General features: G+C 39.7%; 1 protein-coding gene across 7 annotated transcripts in view; it reads left to right on the top strand.

Annotated features, from left to right (window-relative positions):
* The window catches only part of ST7 (suppression of tumorigenicity 7), a 134,294-nt gene that overhangs the window by 66,643 nt on the left and 47,486 nt on the right, over nucleotides 1-20,165 (top strand). For 3 of the 7 annotated variants that reach the window (XM_086887031.1, XM_086887033.1, XM_086887032.1), the window contains exons 2-6: nucleotides 4,037-4,119; nucleotides 13,270-13,429; nucleotides 17,592-17,646; nucleotides 18,240-18,355; nucleotides 19,519-19,594. In XM_086887031.1, the coding sequence (XP_086743157.1) occupies nucleotides 4,037-4,119; nucleotides 13,270-13,429; nucleotides 17,592-17,646; nucleotides 18,240-18,355; nucleotides 19,519-19,594 (490 nt within the window). Of the gene's footprint in view, nucleotides 1-4,036; nucleotides 4,120-12,826; nucleotides 12,974-13,269; nucleotides 13,430-17,591; nucleotides 17,647-18,239; nucleotides 18,356-19,518; nucleotides 19,595-20,165 lie in introns of those variants that run through there. The other 4 variants (XM_086887036.1, XM_086887037.1, XM_086887035.1 and 1 more) reach the window with 2 other exon arrangements.

Here is a 20,165-nt window from a genome sequence, read left to right as displayed (position 1 = left end):
TCTTGTGTTTATTCCCAGGTTCAGAACGAATCACAAGTATTGCAAATGAATAATATATATATAACATGAATGAAATGGCATCTGCTTTCAAAAACATTTCAGTCACCTCTTTTGGTTAGTCTCAACTGAAAATGTTAGATATGGCTTTTGTAACTTGTCGGCTGTGAATTGAATAGGATGTAAATTCATCTCTGTGAGCGTGCACAGTTAACAATGAAATAACAGTCCTTCCCTAGATAGTATACAGAAGGATGAAATGACTTAGCAGTGTATCTTAGGCACTTCTGAAAATGTAAATATGCCTTTGTCTGGATGTCTCAAGTATTATTAAAATGAAAGCAATAAAGAGAATGGAAGAAAGAGGGGATGGATATTTCTAAGGCCAGGAGTCTCTCATAAGTAGACATGTTTGGCTTTTTTAGACAGAATTTATATTTATTAGGTCATGCTGTTTTTCTTTAGAAAAATACAGAACAAGCTGTACTAACACACCTAAAATAGATCATTCACTGTCAAAAGCCAAATAATTTGGATTGAACAGTAATTTCAAACAAGCTGCCACTGTAGGAGTCTAGATACTCATTACTTGCCCTTTTTAAGTCCTACCAAGTTACAGACAAGAGATTGTATTCTGAACTGAATAGCTGCAACATCTTCCCTTTGTGAACAGAAATAATTAGGCATACACTGGAATTCAGAAGAAATGACATACAGCACTACTTTTTGGTGGTGATTCTACCTCGCTTCTTTATTCTGCAGTCATCTGCTATTGTCTTCAGCTCACATTTCTCAGAAATCTATCTCTGCTCCTCAATCCTGCTGCATCATCAAGTGGAAATACAGAAGAAAAATACTGCTATCCAAATTTAGGCAGATGAACAGGTAGCATTATCTAATGTCTCTAGTTTACTACAACACACTCAGGAACCCTAATTCCACTGGGAGATGGAGATGTTGGATATTACAGTGATTTCTTCAGTGTCAGAACGCTGACTGTAAAGAAATGCTCCCTTTTGGATAATGATATATTATCACAATGCAAAAGTGGATTGATTTTTACTCTTGAGATTAATTATTATAAGAACTAGGCCTTGATGTAGTTTCCACTGAAATGATGATTGAATTCTCATTGACTTCAGAATAAAAATAGTCGGACCACACATGCTTAGTTTTACTGTTTTGGAGATATGTTTCTTATTAGAAAGTATTACCTTTTGTTAATAGTATTTATGGAGACAAAGGAACTGGGAGAGTAGCTAATAATTGGCAAAAGGTGATATTTTTCATAATGAAGATTCTTATATTTAATGAGTGGGAAAAAGAATGGCCAAAGGATTAGAGAAATGCAGTCCAGATAAACAGCTCTGGTCATTGAGTGCATGTGTATCAAAACTACCGAGTTATTTCCATTATCTGGGAGTCTGGCCCATAAAATCTAAAAGCATCCAGCACCATATCTGTTCACCTTTAGAGTTCCTCTGACTAAGCTGTAAAAGTGAAGAACTGCAGCAGCCTATAGTAAGGAGGATAAAGGAACATCAGTATATGTGCAAAGAAGAAAGCAGTAATACTTGTGGAAATTACAGATAAATAAAATCCAATCTTCATTCACATCTGAGAGCTTCTCTATAAACCAGTATATATTGCTTGTAAAAGAGTGGTGACAGAGGAAAGCTAATGTTTCCTATGAGCCTTATTCAATGTACTCCACTGATGAGCTCCTAGAGCTAATTTGTTGAGAGGGCTTTTCCAAGTGGGGATGTATTTCCCAAAACAATTTTTATGGATGGAAGTCAGTAAAATATTTAAAGCAAATAGACTGTATCCTTACTCAATGCTTGTGTGGAATCTTCACAGTAGACTTAGATGGCTCACGACTTTGGAAATCAAGTTACCTCCAGGGTAATGGGAAATTTTACTAGAAAAAATTCCAGGATTCCATAAGCTGTGAAGCTGTGGTGGGAGAGTGGAAGAGAAACCTCCTCTGTAAAGTCTCTTGCTGCCTGGCTTTTCATGTTATTGTTGGCACTACAGTAGCGCTGTGTTACAAGGTGGAACACAGGCATCTATATCCCATCGTAGCATATCCTCTCTCAGGCATATCTTGACCTAAGCAAAGGTAGTTTCACTGGCAGCCTGAAACTTCTCCAGTAACATAGTTTGTGTATGTCTCTGGCTTATATTTGCATTCCAAAATGAGGAATGTTTCTCCTAAAAGAGCCTCGTTAGTTGGTGAAGCCAAAGCTATTTCAGTCCCTCCATTCCTCCTCGTACTTAATAGGTGCTGTGGCTGAAGAAAGCCTGCTTTTATAGTCCTAAAAAGAAAGGGAGGCAGGGGGGCAAGGAAGGCAGGGCAGGGCAGGGCAGGGCAGGGCAGGGCAGGGCAGGGCAGGGCAGGGCAGGAGGGAGGGAGGGAGGGGGACAGTGTACCTGTGTTGCACACAGCAGTTTTGAGAATGTGGTGCTGATTTACTCTAGCTGAGAATCTGGCATCCAATGCATTTGGGAAAGAAAATACATAATGATATTAAAAACCACCAGATTTATTATTTACTATATCAGCTTGGTGCTTAATGCCACTCCAGTGGACTAGGAAAGGACAGTTCTATTTTAACACTTTAAGCTTCTTCAAGGAAAAAAAACAGCTCAGAAAATAAGCAGCCAAAACCCAAACAAAGCAGCCGAATTGCAGAGTTTAATCTCTTTTAGTGATGCATTTTTTAAAAACTTTTTTTTTTACTGGTCTTGGAAAGTGAATCATATGTTTGATTGTTTGCATTCTGCTATTGTTGTCTCCTCTTCATTTTTTGGCTTTATATAATTTAATTTCTGCTAGGTATTATTTATAAAGAGAATAGAATGAACTGAGGGCCTCACACCTACATATCCAGGCCTTTTAGCAATATTTTTTAATGACTAATATTTTGCTACAAGCCTTTTAAATTTACCTGCTAAACTATTGTCAGTTCTCTCTGCAGTCCTGGATGGATGTACATGTACAAATACATGTGTGTGTGTATACATATAAATGTATATATGTATGAGAAATTCTTTGGCAGTGGTTGAGACCAGTAGGGTTGTTTACAGAAGGTATTCTAACCCGTTATGTGCTTTAAGGGAACGTTTTCATTTGTGGAAGATGAAAGTGATGGAAAGTTGTGTTTTCTTTAAACATCTAGAATTTAGTAGAACTCCAGTTCTCTCTAGTAGCTTCCATAGAGTTATCAAAACCCTAGAATATTTTATTCTCTTAAGGCCAGCCACATGAATTTTCTGTGGGAGATGAGCGTGATTACCTGGTGATTTGCTCAGCAGCTCTCAAGGTGGGATATGACTAGAAAAATCCTTTGGATTTCCAGAAGCCCATACAGATGGAATTGCTCACCTGACTTCTCTTCAGCCCTAGATTTCAGATAATCCAGGCAACTATCATGATTTTTATTAACAGAATATTCTTACTAACAGAAGGCTAAATAGGTCTTTTTCTAATCATTTATTCACTCTTGTCATACTGAGTGCTTTAGCAGCTTCGGAGCAGTAGAATGAATTAGGAAAATGTAATTATGTTCTACTTTGTAAATGAGGAACCAAGATAGTGAGAAGTAAAAAGCTTAAAAAAACTTCATCAAGACCTACAGGATGCTGAGACAATTTTGAATGCAGGACATTGAGATAGACTTCCCTGATTTCTAACTGCAATTGAGTAGCAAAGGCATATAATAAAATGTTTCCCATATATCATGAAAATCCTAAACTCTATGTCAGTGGATCACTGACTGAAATAGAAAAGTCCCAGACATGTGTGCAACTGTTTTCCAATGCCTCGTGATTGGCTTTGTTGTGAAAACAAAATTCTGCATGTGACAGTCTAATGCTCTACTTTATCACATGTTAGGCAGATGGAACAGGATGTTATTTTAACTGTCTTTTTTGTCAAAGCTAAGGTAATAACTTACCTGCAGTTGGGAGGAGGAAGGGACACATGGAGAACATGTCCTGCTCTTGTACTCACGGTTTCCTCTCTTTTCTTTTTCAGTGAGTATGTTTTTGAACACATTAACCCCCAAGTTCTATGTTGCCCTGACAGGCACATCCTCATTAATCTCGGGACTTATTTTGGTAAGTACTATGTCATTAATTCTCTATATCTATCTATATCTATATCTATATCTATATCTATATCTATATCTATATCTATATCTATATCTATATCTATATCTATATCTATATCTATATCTATATCTATATCATACATATATATCATCTATATCTATATTAAATATCATTAATATATTAGCTATTCATATCACTTTAGAATTTGATTTTGATATCCAGAATTGTATTTTGGGCTTCATGCAGATTAATAGGTATCTTTTTTTCTTCTGTTAACTTACAATTCTGCAGCACATAAAATTTGTCTTTTTCTGTGGGAATGAAAAAGAAAGAAGTTTGAGTGCTGTATCTTTGAAGATAAAATTCTTGAAGAACAATATGACTCACCAACAGCCCTACAGTAATTCTTAACAAGTGTTTGCACATTAAGTGCTTTCCTTGACAAGTACTACAGAAATGATAAAGGCCAATAAAAGGGAGAGGAGGAAAGGTACCAACTATCTCAGCCCTTTCAGAAACATACAGCAGGACTTACTAGAGAAACACCAGTCCTGGTGCTAGGATTCCAAGGGATGATTATTTCAGATCTTCACTTCTAAAGTCTTTCCCAGTACATATCTGCCTATTTGCTTACATGTCTGTACTTTTAAACCATTTAAAAAGCCCTCTTCCCATATGTAATTCTTGAAGGCTTCTTTATGTAAATTGATGCAGTGGAGTGAATCACAATACTATCACAATGCAGGAGTCCGAAGTAGAGCATTTGCTTTGAATTTTATTAAATATCTTCTTAGAAACAAATGGAGATTAAAAAGATAAGAACTAACAGGGTGTGCATGTATATTATTGTATATGGCCTGTTCTTGTTTCCTCACTGCTGAGAGTTGGCTTACTGCTTACACAAATTAATAGTATAGCATAACATAGAATATAACAGAATGGTCATCTAGCCCAGCTGCCAGATGACTTAAGGGCTGACCAAAAGTTAAAACATGTTTTTGAGGGCATTCTGCAAACACCTCTTAAGCACTGACAGGCTTGGGGCATCCTCCAGCTCTCAAGGAATCCTGTTCTAGTGTTTCATCACTTTCTCAGTAAAGATATTCTTCCTGATGTCCAGTCTGATCCTCCCCTGTCACAGCTTTGAACCATTCCCATGAGACCTGTCTCTAGATAGCTGGGAGATCACCCCCTCCCTCTCCACTTCCCCTCCTCAGGGAATCATTGCCTTTGTCTTAGTCTTAGTCTTGTTCTTTCAAGTTGTATGCTTTTAAAATCTGCTGTACACAAGCTATAGACCCTCCTTCACCACACCAGACTAGGCATGTAACGGGGGCACCAGTAAGACCATGTGCAAGCTACTGCAGTGATAAGTGGAAAGAGGAGAGAGAGAGAGAGAAACGTGGCTGGAGGCTGGTTCACATCAGATCTACTAATCTTAGAGAAACCTGAAAGCAACTAGGATCCTGAACACTATCAGTTTGGTTATGGAAATCCACACCTCTCACTTCCACATCGCCTGTAGCTGATGTAGATAAACAAATGATCATCCTTGACTACTTAATGCCTATGAGACTCTCATCACTTAGATGATTTCGGGTATAAAGCAGCAGGTGCACTGCTGCTGTGCTTGCTCTGAGTTTCCTCATAGCAGAAGGCAATTACCTAATGTCTGCACCTTGGGCATTCATCAGCCTTGTATAGATTGAGCCCCAAAGCACAGGACAGAGTTCCAGAGAGATCAACAGAACTTTCAGAATATGAACAGGAGCCAGACCTTTAAGACTTGGATTCAGTTCAGCAGAACTCACTCAAATGTACAGGAGGAAAACAATGTTACATTCAGCACTGTCACTCAGAAAGAAGAAAATGCTGGGCCCCACCACCAAGATGAGAAGGATCGAGAGAAATACCATAGTTTTCACAGACACAGTTACGTGTTTGTTGCTATAAGGCGAAGACAGCGGGAGGAGGTGGCAAGACAAAGACAGTTTATTTTTTGCCCTATTGAATTACATTACAGAATCAAACAGGAATAAAAACTTTAAAGAGTGACTAATTTACCTGGAACTAAATTCATCATTGTGAATCTACGTACATTTTATACTATAGTCATGAAGGCAGTTTCTGAGGAATGAGCTCAGCAGGTGACTTGGGAGCAAGAAATTTCTAAGTGCTGTATTTTGATGGAAAGTACAAGAAGGAAGTGACAAGAAGTACTCAAGACTAAGATATGGAGAAGGGGCAAAAGGACACCAATCGAAACATCTCACAAAGAAATCAGATTGAGCCTTAACCAAAAGAAACCGCTTAGTATTGCACGAAAAAGTCTGTTATGAACAAATTGAAGAAACAGTGATGTAATGGAGGTGTAGACACAGAAATCAGACTGAAAGCCTTTTTTTTTTTTTTAAATCTTCACTACTGCTATCAGTTGTGGTTTGCTGCTCACCTTCCTAAATGTGAAAAAGGTATATGTGTAAGAGGCAGGTAACAGCCAGGAACCCCAGATTGTAGTGACCAGTGCTGAGAACATGTTTTCTCTAAATTTGATAATGGAAAAAGAACTAAGCAGATGTGGTCATGGAAAGAAGAAACTGCAAGTTGAACAGATCACGCAGCAGAAAAGACAGCTGATTAAGTTCTAGTGAGGTAGTGCTAGCTTCTCATTACTCCAAGTCTGCTTCAGCTTAATTATTTCTTAATCTTGCTGTTTACTAGTGGCCCAGTTTTACACGCTGTTTACCATCACTAGTAACATGATGAATTGCCTGCCTTGCCACACACATCAGACTACACAGCACCATCAGTTCTAAAGGATTCTTAGTCCTGTTAATGGTATAAAGTGAAGTTCCTTTATAAAATAAACATTCCCTTGTCAAATCTACATCACTGGGGTACTTTTTAGACTAGATGTACTATTACTGCTTGGAATTTTCCACCATATGGGCTGGCAGATTTCTTTCCATTATCAGCTGGCTGCAGTTCCTAATCAGAAGGAGAAATCACAGCACCACAGGTTATTAAAGAATGGAAAATTCCATCATTTCATAAGTGTGGTAACCGATGGGAAAGTGATTGCTTTTCCTAACTCATGCTACTAAATCATGAAACAATGAATGCAAAGTTTGGGCAATTAAATACTACATTACTCCTTCACAAAACACTACACTCCTGTCTTATTTTGTCTCTTACTTCGTTTTAATTCTTTAGGTAAAATTCTATCCTTGCTGTAGGCAATATGACTTAACTGAAGCAAGGATTTCAGACCTTATTTCTTATAGATCAGAACTATACGGAAAATACTTTTCTATGGCATGCATTTTCCTTAACCATTACTTGACTACAGCACATAGTAGTGTGTAAAAAACTGAAAAGTTGAAATATTCACTTCATCTATGCACTGTTGTAGGCATCAAAAATAAGAACAAGATTTAATCCACAGTTGCATTAGAAATACTGTGTTGGACACTTGGTTCCACCACACTTACTTTCAATCCAGTAAAATACAAAGTGCTGTCTCACAGAATACAATGAGCTGCACTGTATTCGATGTCTGGGAGGCTGAGGTTTTCCACAGGTAGGGTAATAAAATGGTCATGAAACACACCTGACTTCCAATAAATGCTGTGAACTAGAGCTGTGTAAATGTCACTGAGATTTCTAAATAAAGCCACATATTTAACATGCAGTTATCGCCAAAGTTGCTCAGCAAGCGTGTGAGGCACTTGCACTGCAAACTTAGAGTCTCAGTTCTAACAAAGCACAGGTAGAAGTGAACCTCAGACTTAAATCTCCACCAAGAATTAATTCCTTGTTATTCTACTTCTGAGCTTGCACACTTACAGTAGTAAGTGTCCTCTTCTATACAATGAAAAACATTCTGCAATGAACAAATACCAGGCCTTTCAGATGCAAGAATTAGAAAGCCAGCCTACAGAGGCAGAGCATGAGTCTACACACTGCCTAGCACTGAGCAGCTAGGCTGTTTGCTACTGCCCAAGTATGTAGCATACTGTCAGAGTCACAGCCTTTTGTAGCCAATGGTACCAGTACAGGACCTGAGTAACACAGAAGGGCTTGTCTTATTTTCTGTAGATACTAACTGATCTTCTGCTTGTTTCACTACCTTTGTGTAGTCTGCTGCAGAGGGGCAGAAGAGTGGCTTGAGTTCTGGGTGTTGCCACAGACTCTGTGAAAGTCTGACAGTTGTGCAGGGACAGTCTTTGTGGACAGAAAAGCAATATATGGTAACCATTCAAAGTTTCTGCTCTGCTCAGAGAAGGCTCACATGTTAGTAATGGCAGAATCATTGTAGGGAGTTCCTAAGAAATTGAAAACCCTTGCCAAGGAGCAGATGAGAGAGGAAGGATCTATTGGAAGGTAGGCTGTAACCCAGACCACAGACAAGAAAATGGTATTATAACTAGGTGGGGTCTACACAGTGTGGAGAGAAGTAATACACTTAATGTAGGCAATATATTATTTTCTTTTCGTTTCTGTATTTCCAGAGGTGGATGAAGTAAATAGCTATTTATTTTGAATATGATGCCCACTAGCACTGTATGTATGTTCTCCTGCTGACACTTTGAGATAAGACAAATGGGGGTTCAGTAACCAGGAGCAGAGTCTAAGACGATGCTGAGTGGGTGTATTTAATCCAGAAGGAATGGGGGTGCTTATCCTTCAAGGCTGTCATTAAGGACAGTCAGCATGGTCAGAGGCATGCTGTTTCCTAGATCCAACATGGGCAGGACTGGAGGATCTCCTGGAGTCACTGGCTACTTCTGACAGCTAAATAAAACAGACCAGCAGCTTGCTTTGCTGAAAGGCAAGTAGCATTGTATAGTCACACTCATATGAATAAACATTCTTGCCTCCCAAAACATGAATGACCTTTTCCATACTGTCTACTGGAAATAGCCCCTGGGCTGTAATACACCTAGAACATTTGCAGTCATTGCCTGGCAGAGTTGACACAGGTGCCAGCAAACAAACAGCATGGATTACTTGAGCTAAACCTGTGCTGTGGTTCCTTTTATTTACAAAATAAATATTTATAAAAAAAACATGGAATCAAGTCTTACTATCACTATGCTGTTCCTCCAGAGAGTAAGTTTCCTATAAACCCATTAGATTGGTTGAAGAGTACTCCAGGTCTACTCCTCTGAGATCTGAAAGTCTCATTACAAGGCTGAAAGAGAAATCTGAGCTGTGGAAGTTGCTGGCAAATGAAATCCCTCACTGCTTCTGTTGAAGACTCCATACACAAACACTAGGAGGGAATGACAGAGTGTTTGCTCTAAGAGAGGATGGCTTCTCAGATATGAGAAACAGAAAAGCACTATTCAAATCATTGATAGCCATTGCACCAAAACCATCCCTTGTGAATTAATTTATATATAATGGAATATCTGTTCTGAAAAACTGTGGAGGAAGATCAGATCTGTTAGAGAAGTGATGCAGAATATATTCATTACTACAGAGATAAATAAAATTATCTGGGATTGTTTGTATGTGAGAGCAGAGATAAAAGAAGAGGATGGCTATAACATTTTCATTGCACAGGGGAAGAGAAGTGCATTAAGAGGAAAACATGTCCAAAATCAAATACTCCTATATTAAGCAATACCTATACCAGATTAAAAAATAAAAATTCCAATTTGCATTTCTTAACATGCAACGCTGGACATGTTCAGAACAGGGGTTTAACTTGTGAATACTATGGTCCCAAAAATCCCTTGAGGGTTTGGAGATGTTTTCATCTGATTCAGTTTGAAAGCACAGGAAACAACTAGAAAGACCCCCAAGAAGTTTGCCACTGCTGTGAAGGGGAGATCACTGAAGATGAGCTCCCCTCCCACTGTATGTATATGACAGAAATGAGGTGGCTTTTTCTTTCAGAAGTGGTGCCGAAATTACCTTTCTGATTAATTTCCTTTCTACTTCAGATCTCTCTCAATGGGTAATTAATCCTAATAGTAATTTATTCTATCAGATGATCTCTCATCTGCTGAACTGTCAAAAGATTGTTGACTTTGCATGGCTTTCAAATGGATGATGCAGTTAGAAGTCAAATTAGATTTATAGAAATCAGGTTTCAAACCAGATGATGCTGTCTGAGAAAGATGCAAAAATTCTCTAAAGAGAATTTATTGTTTTGACTTAAGTACCAAATTACAGATTACCTCCTCATACATGCTGAACAAATCACTCCAAGCAAAAACTGATGATGATGATGATGATGATTTATGGCTTTAATTTCTAAGAGACTATATGGATTGAAATCTGGTTGATGTTTCCTGGCATTGGATTCATTCAACATAGCAAATATTTTTTAAAGCTGCCTTAAACAATTTAAGAGCTTTAATGCCATTTTTAAAAATAAATAATGTATTTGTAAGTCTAAGGAGGCAGACTTACAGCTGTGTCACATGTGTGTTTCTGTCACTCAGCTGAACTGTAGCAAAGACTATATTTATATATATGTACATTCTTTGTGATTGTCCCCTCAGTTTCATTGATATTCAGTGTGACAGCTTTCCAGCTGGTATATATTTGTGCAGGACAAGTGGGCTCAAGTGTGCTTTTGTGCTATTCACTCCCTCTCTGGGTTTTACTGACCTCATCTAAAAGCTGATCATGATTGAAATAATGAGCAGGAATTTGTTAGCACATTTTGCAAAGCCTTTTTTTTCCTCTCTTAGAGAAAGTACGAAGCTTGTTAGATGTGGTCTGAGTTTTGCATGGCCAGACTGGCAGCTGTGCTTGAGTCCCTGACTTAGGCTGTAGTGAAATTCTGAGTGTCCCTTGCCTCAGTGCAATATCATAATGTTTCATTCCTAACACCCTCTACCTCTGAGACTTTGGACAGGTAGAACTGTGGCTTTTGTGCCTTGATTTGTTCCAAAGTTTTCAAAGATAGAACAGCAGATCTATGACTGTATTTTATGGCCTTTCTCTTATGGTCAGCCACATGCTTATGATGCTCTCTTAAATCATAAGATATAAACTTTAACCCCTTTAAAAAGTGTGGTGTGCCTAAGAGCATGAGAACAGCTAAAACCTGTGCCAGCTCCCTATCCACCATCTCCAGCATTCAGAGGCAGTGGTGCATGCCAGGTGAAGCCTATCAGCAGTGTGGAACAAGTGTTCAGTGACACTGCAGCAGCATTCTGTCCTTGGCACTTGCAATTTGCACCTGGGTGCTGCTGCAGGCACATGCCGGTGGAACCAGAACAGTGACAAATGCACTTCAGAATCTGTGTAAGGAGGAACTGTCCAGGTTGTGTGGGTTTTTGATGACTTGAGTGGGAAAGAGCTCACAAAGATAGGAATATGTTGATGCTCTGGTTTCTCTGTGACCATCTGTTTATCTTCCCAAATGCTATGTGTTCACATAGTCCTTCTATCTTCTCCCCGTCAAACTGCTCCATTCTTTCTCGTTGATGTCTCCCAGAAACTGCATTAGATTGTTTTGGGGAGTGACCTCCAGAGCTGCCATGAAATCTTGTGTCAACTCATCTCAAGTAGATACCAGCTTAATTCCCTTTCACTCCTCTGCAGATAGAGTCCTTCAATATGAGTCCTCTAGATGCTTTAACAACACATTGGAATTTAGGGGAAGTCCCAGTGCAGAATGCATTGGGAGCATCTTTTGGAGAGAAACATTTTCCTTCTATGTCAGAAAATTTATTTCCCCCCCCACTTTAAAGGGGGTGCAGTAAAAAGTATGTCTTGTCTACAGACAATCCAATCTCATGGAGACAGAAGTAATTTCAGCTATATAAAGAGGTCAAGAGAACTTAAAAACAAAAAAAATATTGAAGGAGGAAGTGTGTGAAGCCTGGCCTGAGCTTTCCTGGAGCAGGCAGACCCTGAAGAAGCCTTCCAGAGCTTGCTGTCTATTGGCTGACCCACCAAAACCCGCCCAACAGCACACTGATGGTGGCAAAGATGTGACCACAATCCTTCCCCTTACTGTTGATTGTGCCTAGTAGCAAGAGATTTTATCAAAGCTTTCAGTACTGGTGTAACACATGGAGATACCGAGGAAAATGAAAAGGGGGGAGATTGTTCGTTCCCAATTATTAGTGCAATCAGTATTACAAAGTCCTGCCAAATTTCTCAAACTCCTTAGATTTGCTTTTGTTTCCCATGATATGTAGATGTTTGGGTGATGATTCAAGTGCAACTTAAGTTATTATTCATTATAAGCATGTGTTTTTTTACAATTTTTACAGTCTAAACCTTTTCCATATTTATATGAAATAGTCTTCCAGGTTTATGTGGTTTTCTGAAGTATGTGTATTCTTACTGAGTAATATATTTTGTGGTGATAATACCACATATATGTTTATGTGTATAACTTCAATTACAAGGTGTTCTCTTAGGCTGTGAAATAATTTTCCAAGTAGAGCTCTGTAAATAATAGAGGTTTTTTATTATTTGCTAGCTCAACCAAATGCCTGAAAATAAAATTAATTTGGAGTCAGTCAAAAAAAATAAAACATAGTTCAGCTAGGGGAAAAAAATTGCTAAAAGGAACAGGATTCAGCTTCCTGGAGTCTGTTTGGAATTTTTAAGGTTTTTTCTAACTTTTTTTTTTTTAACTTTTTTTTTTATTATTATTAAACTTGGTGAATGTCTTTGGAAGCATTTAGTGAGGAAACAAGCAGATCTGCTTTACCTCACATTCCCTGTAGAGGGAGCTGAGGCAAGGCGAGGCGGATTCACCCGTGACTGCAGCATCCCATCGGCGTGGCTGATACCGGGCCAAGTGAGGGGTTGTGGGGGGGACGTGGGGGCTGTTCTCGAAGGCAATTTAAAGGAAGAGGCCTAGCAGCTGAAATAATTTGAGGTTATTTGTTTTTTTAAAAAAAATAGATTGAAAATAATTGCGTTGACAAGATTTGAGATTCTCCACCTAAAGTCGGGTCTCGTTTAACTTCCCCCGTGTTAACTCCGGGCGGGGAGCCGGGGTGCGCGGGGAGGAGGCCGCGGGCCCGCCGGAGCTGCCCCCTCGCTTGCCGGGCTGCGGCGCAGCGCTGAGGCGGGAGCGGGCTGGGGTCGGGGCCGGGAGCGGGCAGCGGGCTGGAGTCGGGGGCTGGAGTCGGGGCGGAGGCCGGCGGCCCTGACGGCGTGTGTGCTTTGCAGATCTTCGAGTGGTGGTACTTCCGCAAGTACGGCACCTCCTTCATCGAGCAGGTCTCGGTGAGCCACCTGCGCCCCCTGCTGGGCGGGGTGGACAACAGCGCGCCCAGCGCCGCCAGCGCCGCCGGCGGGGACGCGGACTCGAACCGCCAGAGCGTCTCAGGTGAGCGGCGCCGCGCTGCCTTCGGGCTCCTGCTCCGGCCCACGAAAAGGCCGAGCTGCCTCATCCATCGCCAACTGCGTCCTCCCGAGTTCACAGACTGTGTCTTGCTCGGGCTGCGCGGTTAATGCATTTCTTTTCTCCTTGTTCTGAAAGCCCCGCGAAATCGGACGTGGCCTTTCTGCAGTGTCCTTTGTCCAGCGGAGGGGCTGGACAGAGAGAGGCAAAGAGATTAAAGGGCTGGAGTATCTCTTACGAGGAAAGGCTGAGGGAGCTGAACCCGTTCAGCCTGGAGAAAAGACAGATGAGAGGGGACTTCATCGGTGTCTGTGTGAAGGAGAGAGGGTGTCAAAGGGATGGAGCTCGGTGATGCCGAGCAATAGGACAAAAGGCAGTGGGCAAAACCTGATGCACGGGAGCTTTCACCTGAATATGAGGAAGAACTTCTTTACTGTGCAGGTGAACTTGCACTGGAACAGGTTGCCCAGAGAAGCTGTGGGGTCTCCCTCCCTTGAGATATTCCAGCACTGTGTGGATGCAATTCTGTGCCGTGTGCTCTGGGATGACCAATTTTCTGATTCTGTGATTCTAAAGGCAGGTAGTATTTTTGCTGAAATAATAAGTAATAACAAAGTTATAAGGACAAAAAAAAAATCAGCCAAGTCAGAAATGCTCATCTGGTTTTGCATCACTTTTTTTTTTTTTTTTTTTTTTTTTAGATACTGTATGTAGTATGTAAACAGCATTGGGATTCCACCTTAGTAAGTGGAAGCTTGGTGACTTTTAACAGCTTAAAGGCTTGTTACGTTCCTGACTCTGCTATGGCTTTGATCTGTGACTTTGGGCAAGTCCTAACATAGTCAAGCTCTTTTAAAAGGCCTCCAGTTTAGGAGGCATGATTTCAGGCGTTTGTGGCCTGATTTTTACAAGCTTCCAGGCATTCACAGCTCCTACAAGTTTCAGTGCAAGGAGTGAAGGTGTCTGACCCGAAGTCATTCAAGCCTGAGGCACTAATCAGGTGCCTGGTTGCCTGGGCGATGTTTCCTCTGAGAGACAGACCAGCCTGCCTAAAATGATCAAGCACTGAAAGCACTGAAGCCCCCAAGCACTGAAATCTGTGGACTGGAGGAGCTGCAGGGGAACTTGTGTCCCTAGTTGGGTGTCTTAGCTGCCTGGGGAGAATGAATTGAAAAATTAGCCCATAAGTGATGAAAATGCTGTTACATTATTGCTTCTGGCTTGAGTGGGAGATACTCCCTGTTAAAGTCAGGGCAGGAGCATCTGGGTTTGCGTTCCTCATCTGTAAAACGAAGCTTATCTGTCTCTGCCCTAGATTGGTTTATAGGCCATAATCTTAATATTGGAAATCAATTAGGGGTGTGCCCCTAGAATCAACTACAATTGTATTAAATTTATTTCATCTGCAGGCCTTTAGAATATATCAGAATTTACAAGTGAAGAAAAGTGAATGAAAGGAAAAAAAAATCATTTATGGAGAAAACGTTGTTCTACAGCAGAGCTGCCTTTGTCTGTATCTGAGAAATTTTTATCTCTACTCCTCAGTGTGCATGAAAACAGGCAAACAAAAATTAGCTCTGAACTTACACGTTAAATAATGTAGGTGGCCTCACAAAACCTGTTATTTACTGAGTAAGACTAGTCAAGGAAGCCTCCATATAGCACAGCAAATTCAGCTGCTGTCACTCTCATCTGAAGGGAGGCTGTGAATAGCAGCACTGCATGGCCCAAGATATTAGATTTGGGTGAACTGGCAGAAAGCATGGGATGGCTTAGGAACACCTGTGTGCACTCATCAGTGTGCTCAGTCACTTCAGTAGCTCTGAAATAACTCCTGTCATTTTAAAGCAGAAGGCACAATATTTTGACTAATGAGGTTCACACAAACATCTTGACATTTTTGATACAAAGAAGTAATCAAGGATTGTGTTTGCTTTCAGTGCATTGACACTGACAGAGACTCTTGGTGTCTCTGGACAGTGTGTCTTAATGGCTAGCCTGTTATTTGTGCCTTCAGAGAAGTATCAGTGCTCAAAAAGTGATCATGGAAAAAGCCTCTGAAAGGTTAAAATAAGGACACAGTTAGGTTATTAGTTTGTAATGTAGCAGAAAAGGCAATCTTTTTGGTTGACCATGCATTAACACTGGGATAGTTCTTTTGCTGTTCAACAAGATGGAGATGGCTTTTTCTCTTGGCTCACCACGTGTTCCTATGTAGATGTTTGACTATGGTAGAATGTTGCAGTAGGTACCTTTGCGTTTAGAAAGGCAGGAGAAATGACGTTGTACTGAGACCATGGTGTTTGCAGATACCAAGACAAAAGGAACTACAGAACATCATATTTAATTAGCCACACAGCCATAGCATCACCAGGACATGAAGATGGTAATAAAAGGCCCTCTTCACCTCTCCTTTTTGTTCTCCAGTTCAACCTTTCCCAGCTACAGTGCCAAAATATTTCATGCTTTGGATAAAGCATAACCACTTGAATTCAAATAAGAACAAAAAGTGTCACTGCAATCAGATAGTTGTTACCCATCTCATTGGTTGCAAACAGAGTAAGTCAGCACATTGAATTATACCTCTGGAACTGAGGAGTCTGATGTTGATTTAATATTTACAATGGTTTGAAAGTCATATTATGTAAAAGCTGTCAGATTGAAGCTTGTCAAACAGCCATACCTTCTGGCTGCACAACAGAGCAGCTGAATGTCAGTCAAGCACTTCTGCTGAGTAAACCAGTGGAACTTTCTAATATTAGCTGCCTGCTGAAATGGGTACTTGAAAGATACACTCTTCCCTAAAGCGTGCCTGTTCCTGTGTCTGTTCCATGCATATGCTGGGTAAGCAGCAAACTGGGGGCCCACCTTCTATTCCCCTTCACTAGTTTATGTGTTGCTGAGGGTGTCCTTCTGTTACTGGGAATAATTTATGTCAAATGCTTTCTGTCCATGTCACTGTAGCCCCATACTCAGATGTAGGAGCTATGTCCATGAGAAAAGAGGAGGCCTTGACTTGCTGTTCAGTACTTCTTTTTCTAACAGACCAGGCATAAAGGGAACAGACACATTGTTACCATAAGGACACCCTTCAGACTTAATCTTCTGCCAGAAAACTGTTGGTTTGATTTCTTTAGAAATGATGTAACAAAAATTTGTAGGGAGAAATGTGCTGGTTAACATTTTTAGTGGAAAGCACCCAGTGAAATGCTGGAGGGCCAGTGCTGCTGATGAGTTTCTGCAGAGAACCATGTGAGGGGTCATCCAGTTGCAGATCTGAGATGGAGTGACATGCTGCCTCAGTGAGTCTTTGTGCAAATAGTGGAGTTTATTCTGGTCTCACCCTCACTGGAGTGAATTGTCTTTGTTGAAATTAAGAGAATAAATCTGGTGTTAAATTAAAGGAAAATCCAGAATCAAGACTTCACTGTTTCAAAGGCTGTACAATTTGATTATATTTTTTTAATTTTTGCTTTAAATTACATTGTTGATTTCCATATCTCTTACTTCTTGTAGTGTGAAAAAATCACATTTTTTCCCCCAAGGAAAATTTGTAAAATGTTTTTAATATTCTGAAACCTTTGCAATGCAGTCAACTTTCCTCTGCCAATCAATTTCAGCATCTGCTTCTATCTTAAGTAAGATCAGCAGGTATTTCCATGGATTTTATTTAACAAACTAAAGAGGAATCAAATTTGGCAACTGTAGCTGAGATTCATGGTGATTTACAGCATTAACTGGATAGTGATGTTTTTCTGGAGAAATAATAAGTCCATAGGGACTGAGTTAATTGCTATTTTTCAGTGCAATAACCCAGTGGGATCCCTCTTCAGTTCTGCATTATGGTAAATGTGAGTCCTGGAACTAATCAGTATTATCTTTTCATGTGGCATTTGGGGCTTTGTTAGTGGTTATTTGTCTGGAATGATTGCATTTGTTGACACTAATTTATAATTAAATTATTATTTAAGAAAGAAGGAACAGTCTGATTACTTTCATCTCAGTGCTCTTGATGGTTTTTTCATTTGCACCTATAAAAATAAGCCATTCAATGAGGCTCATTGTATGGTAACTGATGTTTTTTGTAAACCTCAAGTACCACTGTAATTTGGGAGAGATTCATTATGTGTATGTCTGCTTCTTCCAGAATGCAAAGTCTGGCGAAATCCTTTAAATCTGTTCAGAGGAGCTGAATATAATCGGTAGGTGCTGCAAAATTACATTTTTCAGGCATAGTACTGGCTTAAGGAGCTTAACTGCTTTTCCTTTAATCTAACTTAAGAGATGAAAAAACAAAATCAACTTTGGATACATGCACTCATGTCAGGTTTTCCTGTAATTCATAAAATGTTTCTGAATTAAAAAGGAATTTAAATTCATGCTGATGCATTTTCTTATTTATCTAATATTTTTTATTTCTCCAATTTTTGGCAACCTTATTAAAAAAAGATGGAGTAACCTAAGCGTGTTGTACCTGGTGTTAATGCAGCAATTCTGTTCAAATCCATTATAGCAAACAAACCTAATGAATTCCATATAGGTTTCATGGGGTTCTAATGTTTGAATATATGTGTTACCAAGTTCCTTTGTGTACTTTCCCACATCCTTACTTCCTTAGGCTCAGCTACCGTTGCTCCATCACAGTACTGTGAAATGCAGTGTATATGGGGTGGAAGGCTGGCCAGGTGTATTTACTTGGCTATGCCCATCTCAAAGGTCTAGAATTATTTTCTGGATTTGTTTTGCCAAGTGTTACCTCATTAACCAAAATGTCTCCTTGTTGGCACATTTGCAGGTATACATGGGTTACAGGAAGGGAGCCTTTGACTTACTACGATATGAATCTTTCGGCACAGGACCACCAGACGTTCTTTACGTGTGACACAGATCATTTACGGCCTGCAGATGCTAGTAAGAGACCTTGTGCACAAATGCTTTTGCTAATAGATTAACAACTGATTTAATCTGATGCAAGGAAAATGCAGTGAGGCATCAGTTCTTTTGTGTAGATAAGAAAAGGCAAAAGTTTGATCATGCTGGGGAACCACTGTTATTGAATTTATAGAATTCTAGGTCTGAACAAGTGTCTATATATGTAAATGATCTAATTTATGTTGCTGTGTTGTTTTGCTGTGTTGCTGGAGTCATTCAAAATACCATTTAAAAGTGCAAAGGCTTGTTCCTTTCCTCCTCTATCTTGCAGTGGCTTCAGGCATATATACCTTAATTTGCCTCCAGTTGCAGTGCAGTAGGTTGCGTTATATTATTCAGGTTCCATTTAGCTTACACTGACAGAAGAGAGAGAGCTGATACAAAGTTTGAGACCTGTGTTTCATTCCCTGATGTAGTTAGGTCTGTAAAAAATGGGAACATCACATTTACAACTGAATTTGTATAAGCAGCTTTAGTTGTGTTAAGCCTGTACCGTGAAGTCCACACACAGACTTTGATTCTACTAAAAGTGTACAACAATTATTTCAGTTGTTAGAATTTGCCTTTGAAGAGATAAATCTTTGTCTCTTAGGAAGGGAGAGATAGTAATAGTTGGGTGCTCCATTCTGAAGGCATAGTAAGGTAGGAGAGCTTATTGTGATTTTTTGACACTTGATAAACAATAATCCTATTTTCTGAACTCAGTGGTGTAATTATGAGGTGGTAATATTAGCCTGGAAGTTGAGTTCCATTTAGCATTCACATAAAGCAATAGCACCATAAGGAGCTAGAATAAGAATCCCAACTATCCCTTTATTGTTTTGTTCCCTGTGGAATCTACTACACCAAGATGAAGTAGCTGTTTGTCACCTCTATACTTGGCACTGCAGACAGCCTGATCTCTCAGCCAGACTTTCTCTGGAAAGAAGTTTAATTAAATGAAAGAATAAGAAAAACACTGAGTGTTTGGGACAAAAGCTCCTGTTTGTTATGTATCTTTTTGAATGATCATTGAACTGTATGAAGTACTCTATAGTGAGTTAGGCTGAGATCAATAAATTCTGTTGTTACAGTGCAGTAGATTCTCCTTGTTAATCCTGTAATAACTGATATTTCTCTCTTCTCCTTTGTTTATTGAATAGTAATGCAAAAAGCCTGGAGAGAGAGAAACCCTCAAGCCCGAATTTCTGCAGCACATGAAGCTTTGGAATTAAATGAGTGAGTGACAATAACATTAACACTTATTTCCTGTCTTTTAAAAATCCATTCGATGATATTTTAAGGCCAGGGGTTTGCTATAGTAATTTTTAGCCACAATTACAGGCCTATAAAAGGAAAACCTACAAGAGAAAGAAAACAGCACAGCTGCATGTTGTGCTAGCTATCCAGAAGATCCTTACAGTAGTGATGACAATGGGAGTCTTCCCATTGATGTCAGCAAGCTTTGGAACAGCATAGAAAAATGGTAATTAAGTTACCTCCTGATGAACATATGAAATATGTATTTACAGGATGGAGAGTTCCCTTTTGGATTTCTCAGTTGTCAAGAACAGAAGCAGGAAAGAAGAGACTCATAAACACATTCTGAAATACTCATTTCATAGTATGAGAGAATATGATGTAATTTGCTGTGACTTTTGGTTCTTGAGTCTTTTATTTCTTCAATGAGAACTGTATTTTGAGATCCCACAATAAACTCAGTGCTGTGATGATTTACTGGTATGGCAAACTGTATAAATGTTGCTAACATGCATAAAGGGAATCCCTTAGGTTGCTGAACTGAGATTTC

This window comes from Cyanistes caeruleus, chromosome 4 (assembly GCF_971803275.1).
Source record: "Cyanistes caeruleus chromosome 4, bCyaCae1.hap1.1, whole genome shotgun sequence".
NCBI lineage: Eukaryota > Metazoa > Chordata > Aves > Passeriformes > Paridae > Cyanistes > Cyanistes caeruleus.
Note: the sequence above shows the minus strand (reverse complement) of the source record. Positions and strands in the feature narration are given on the sequence as shown.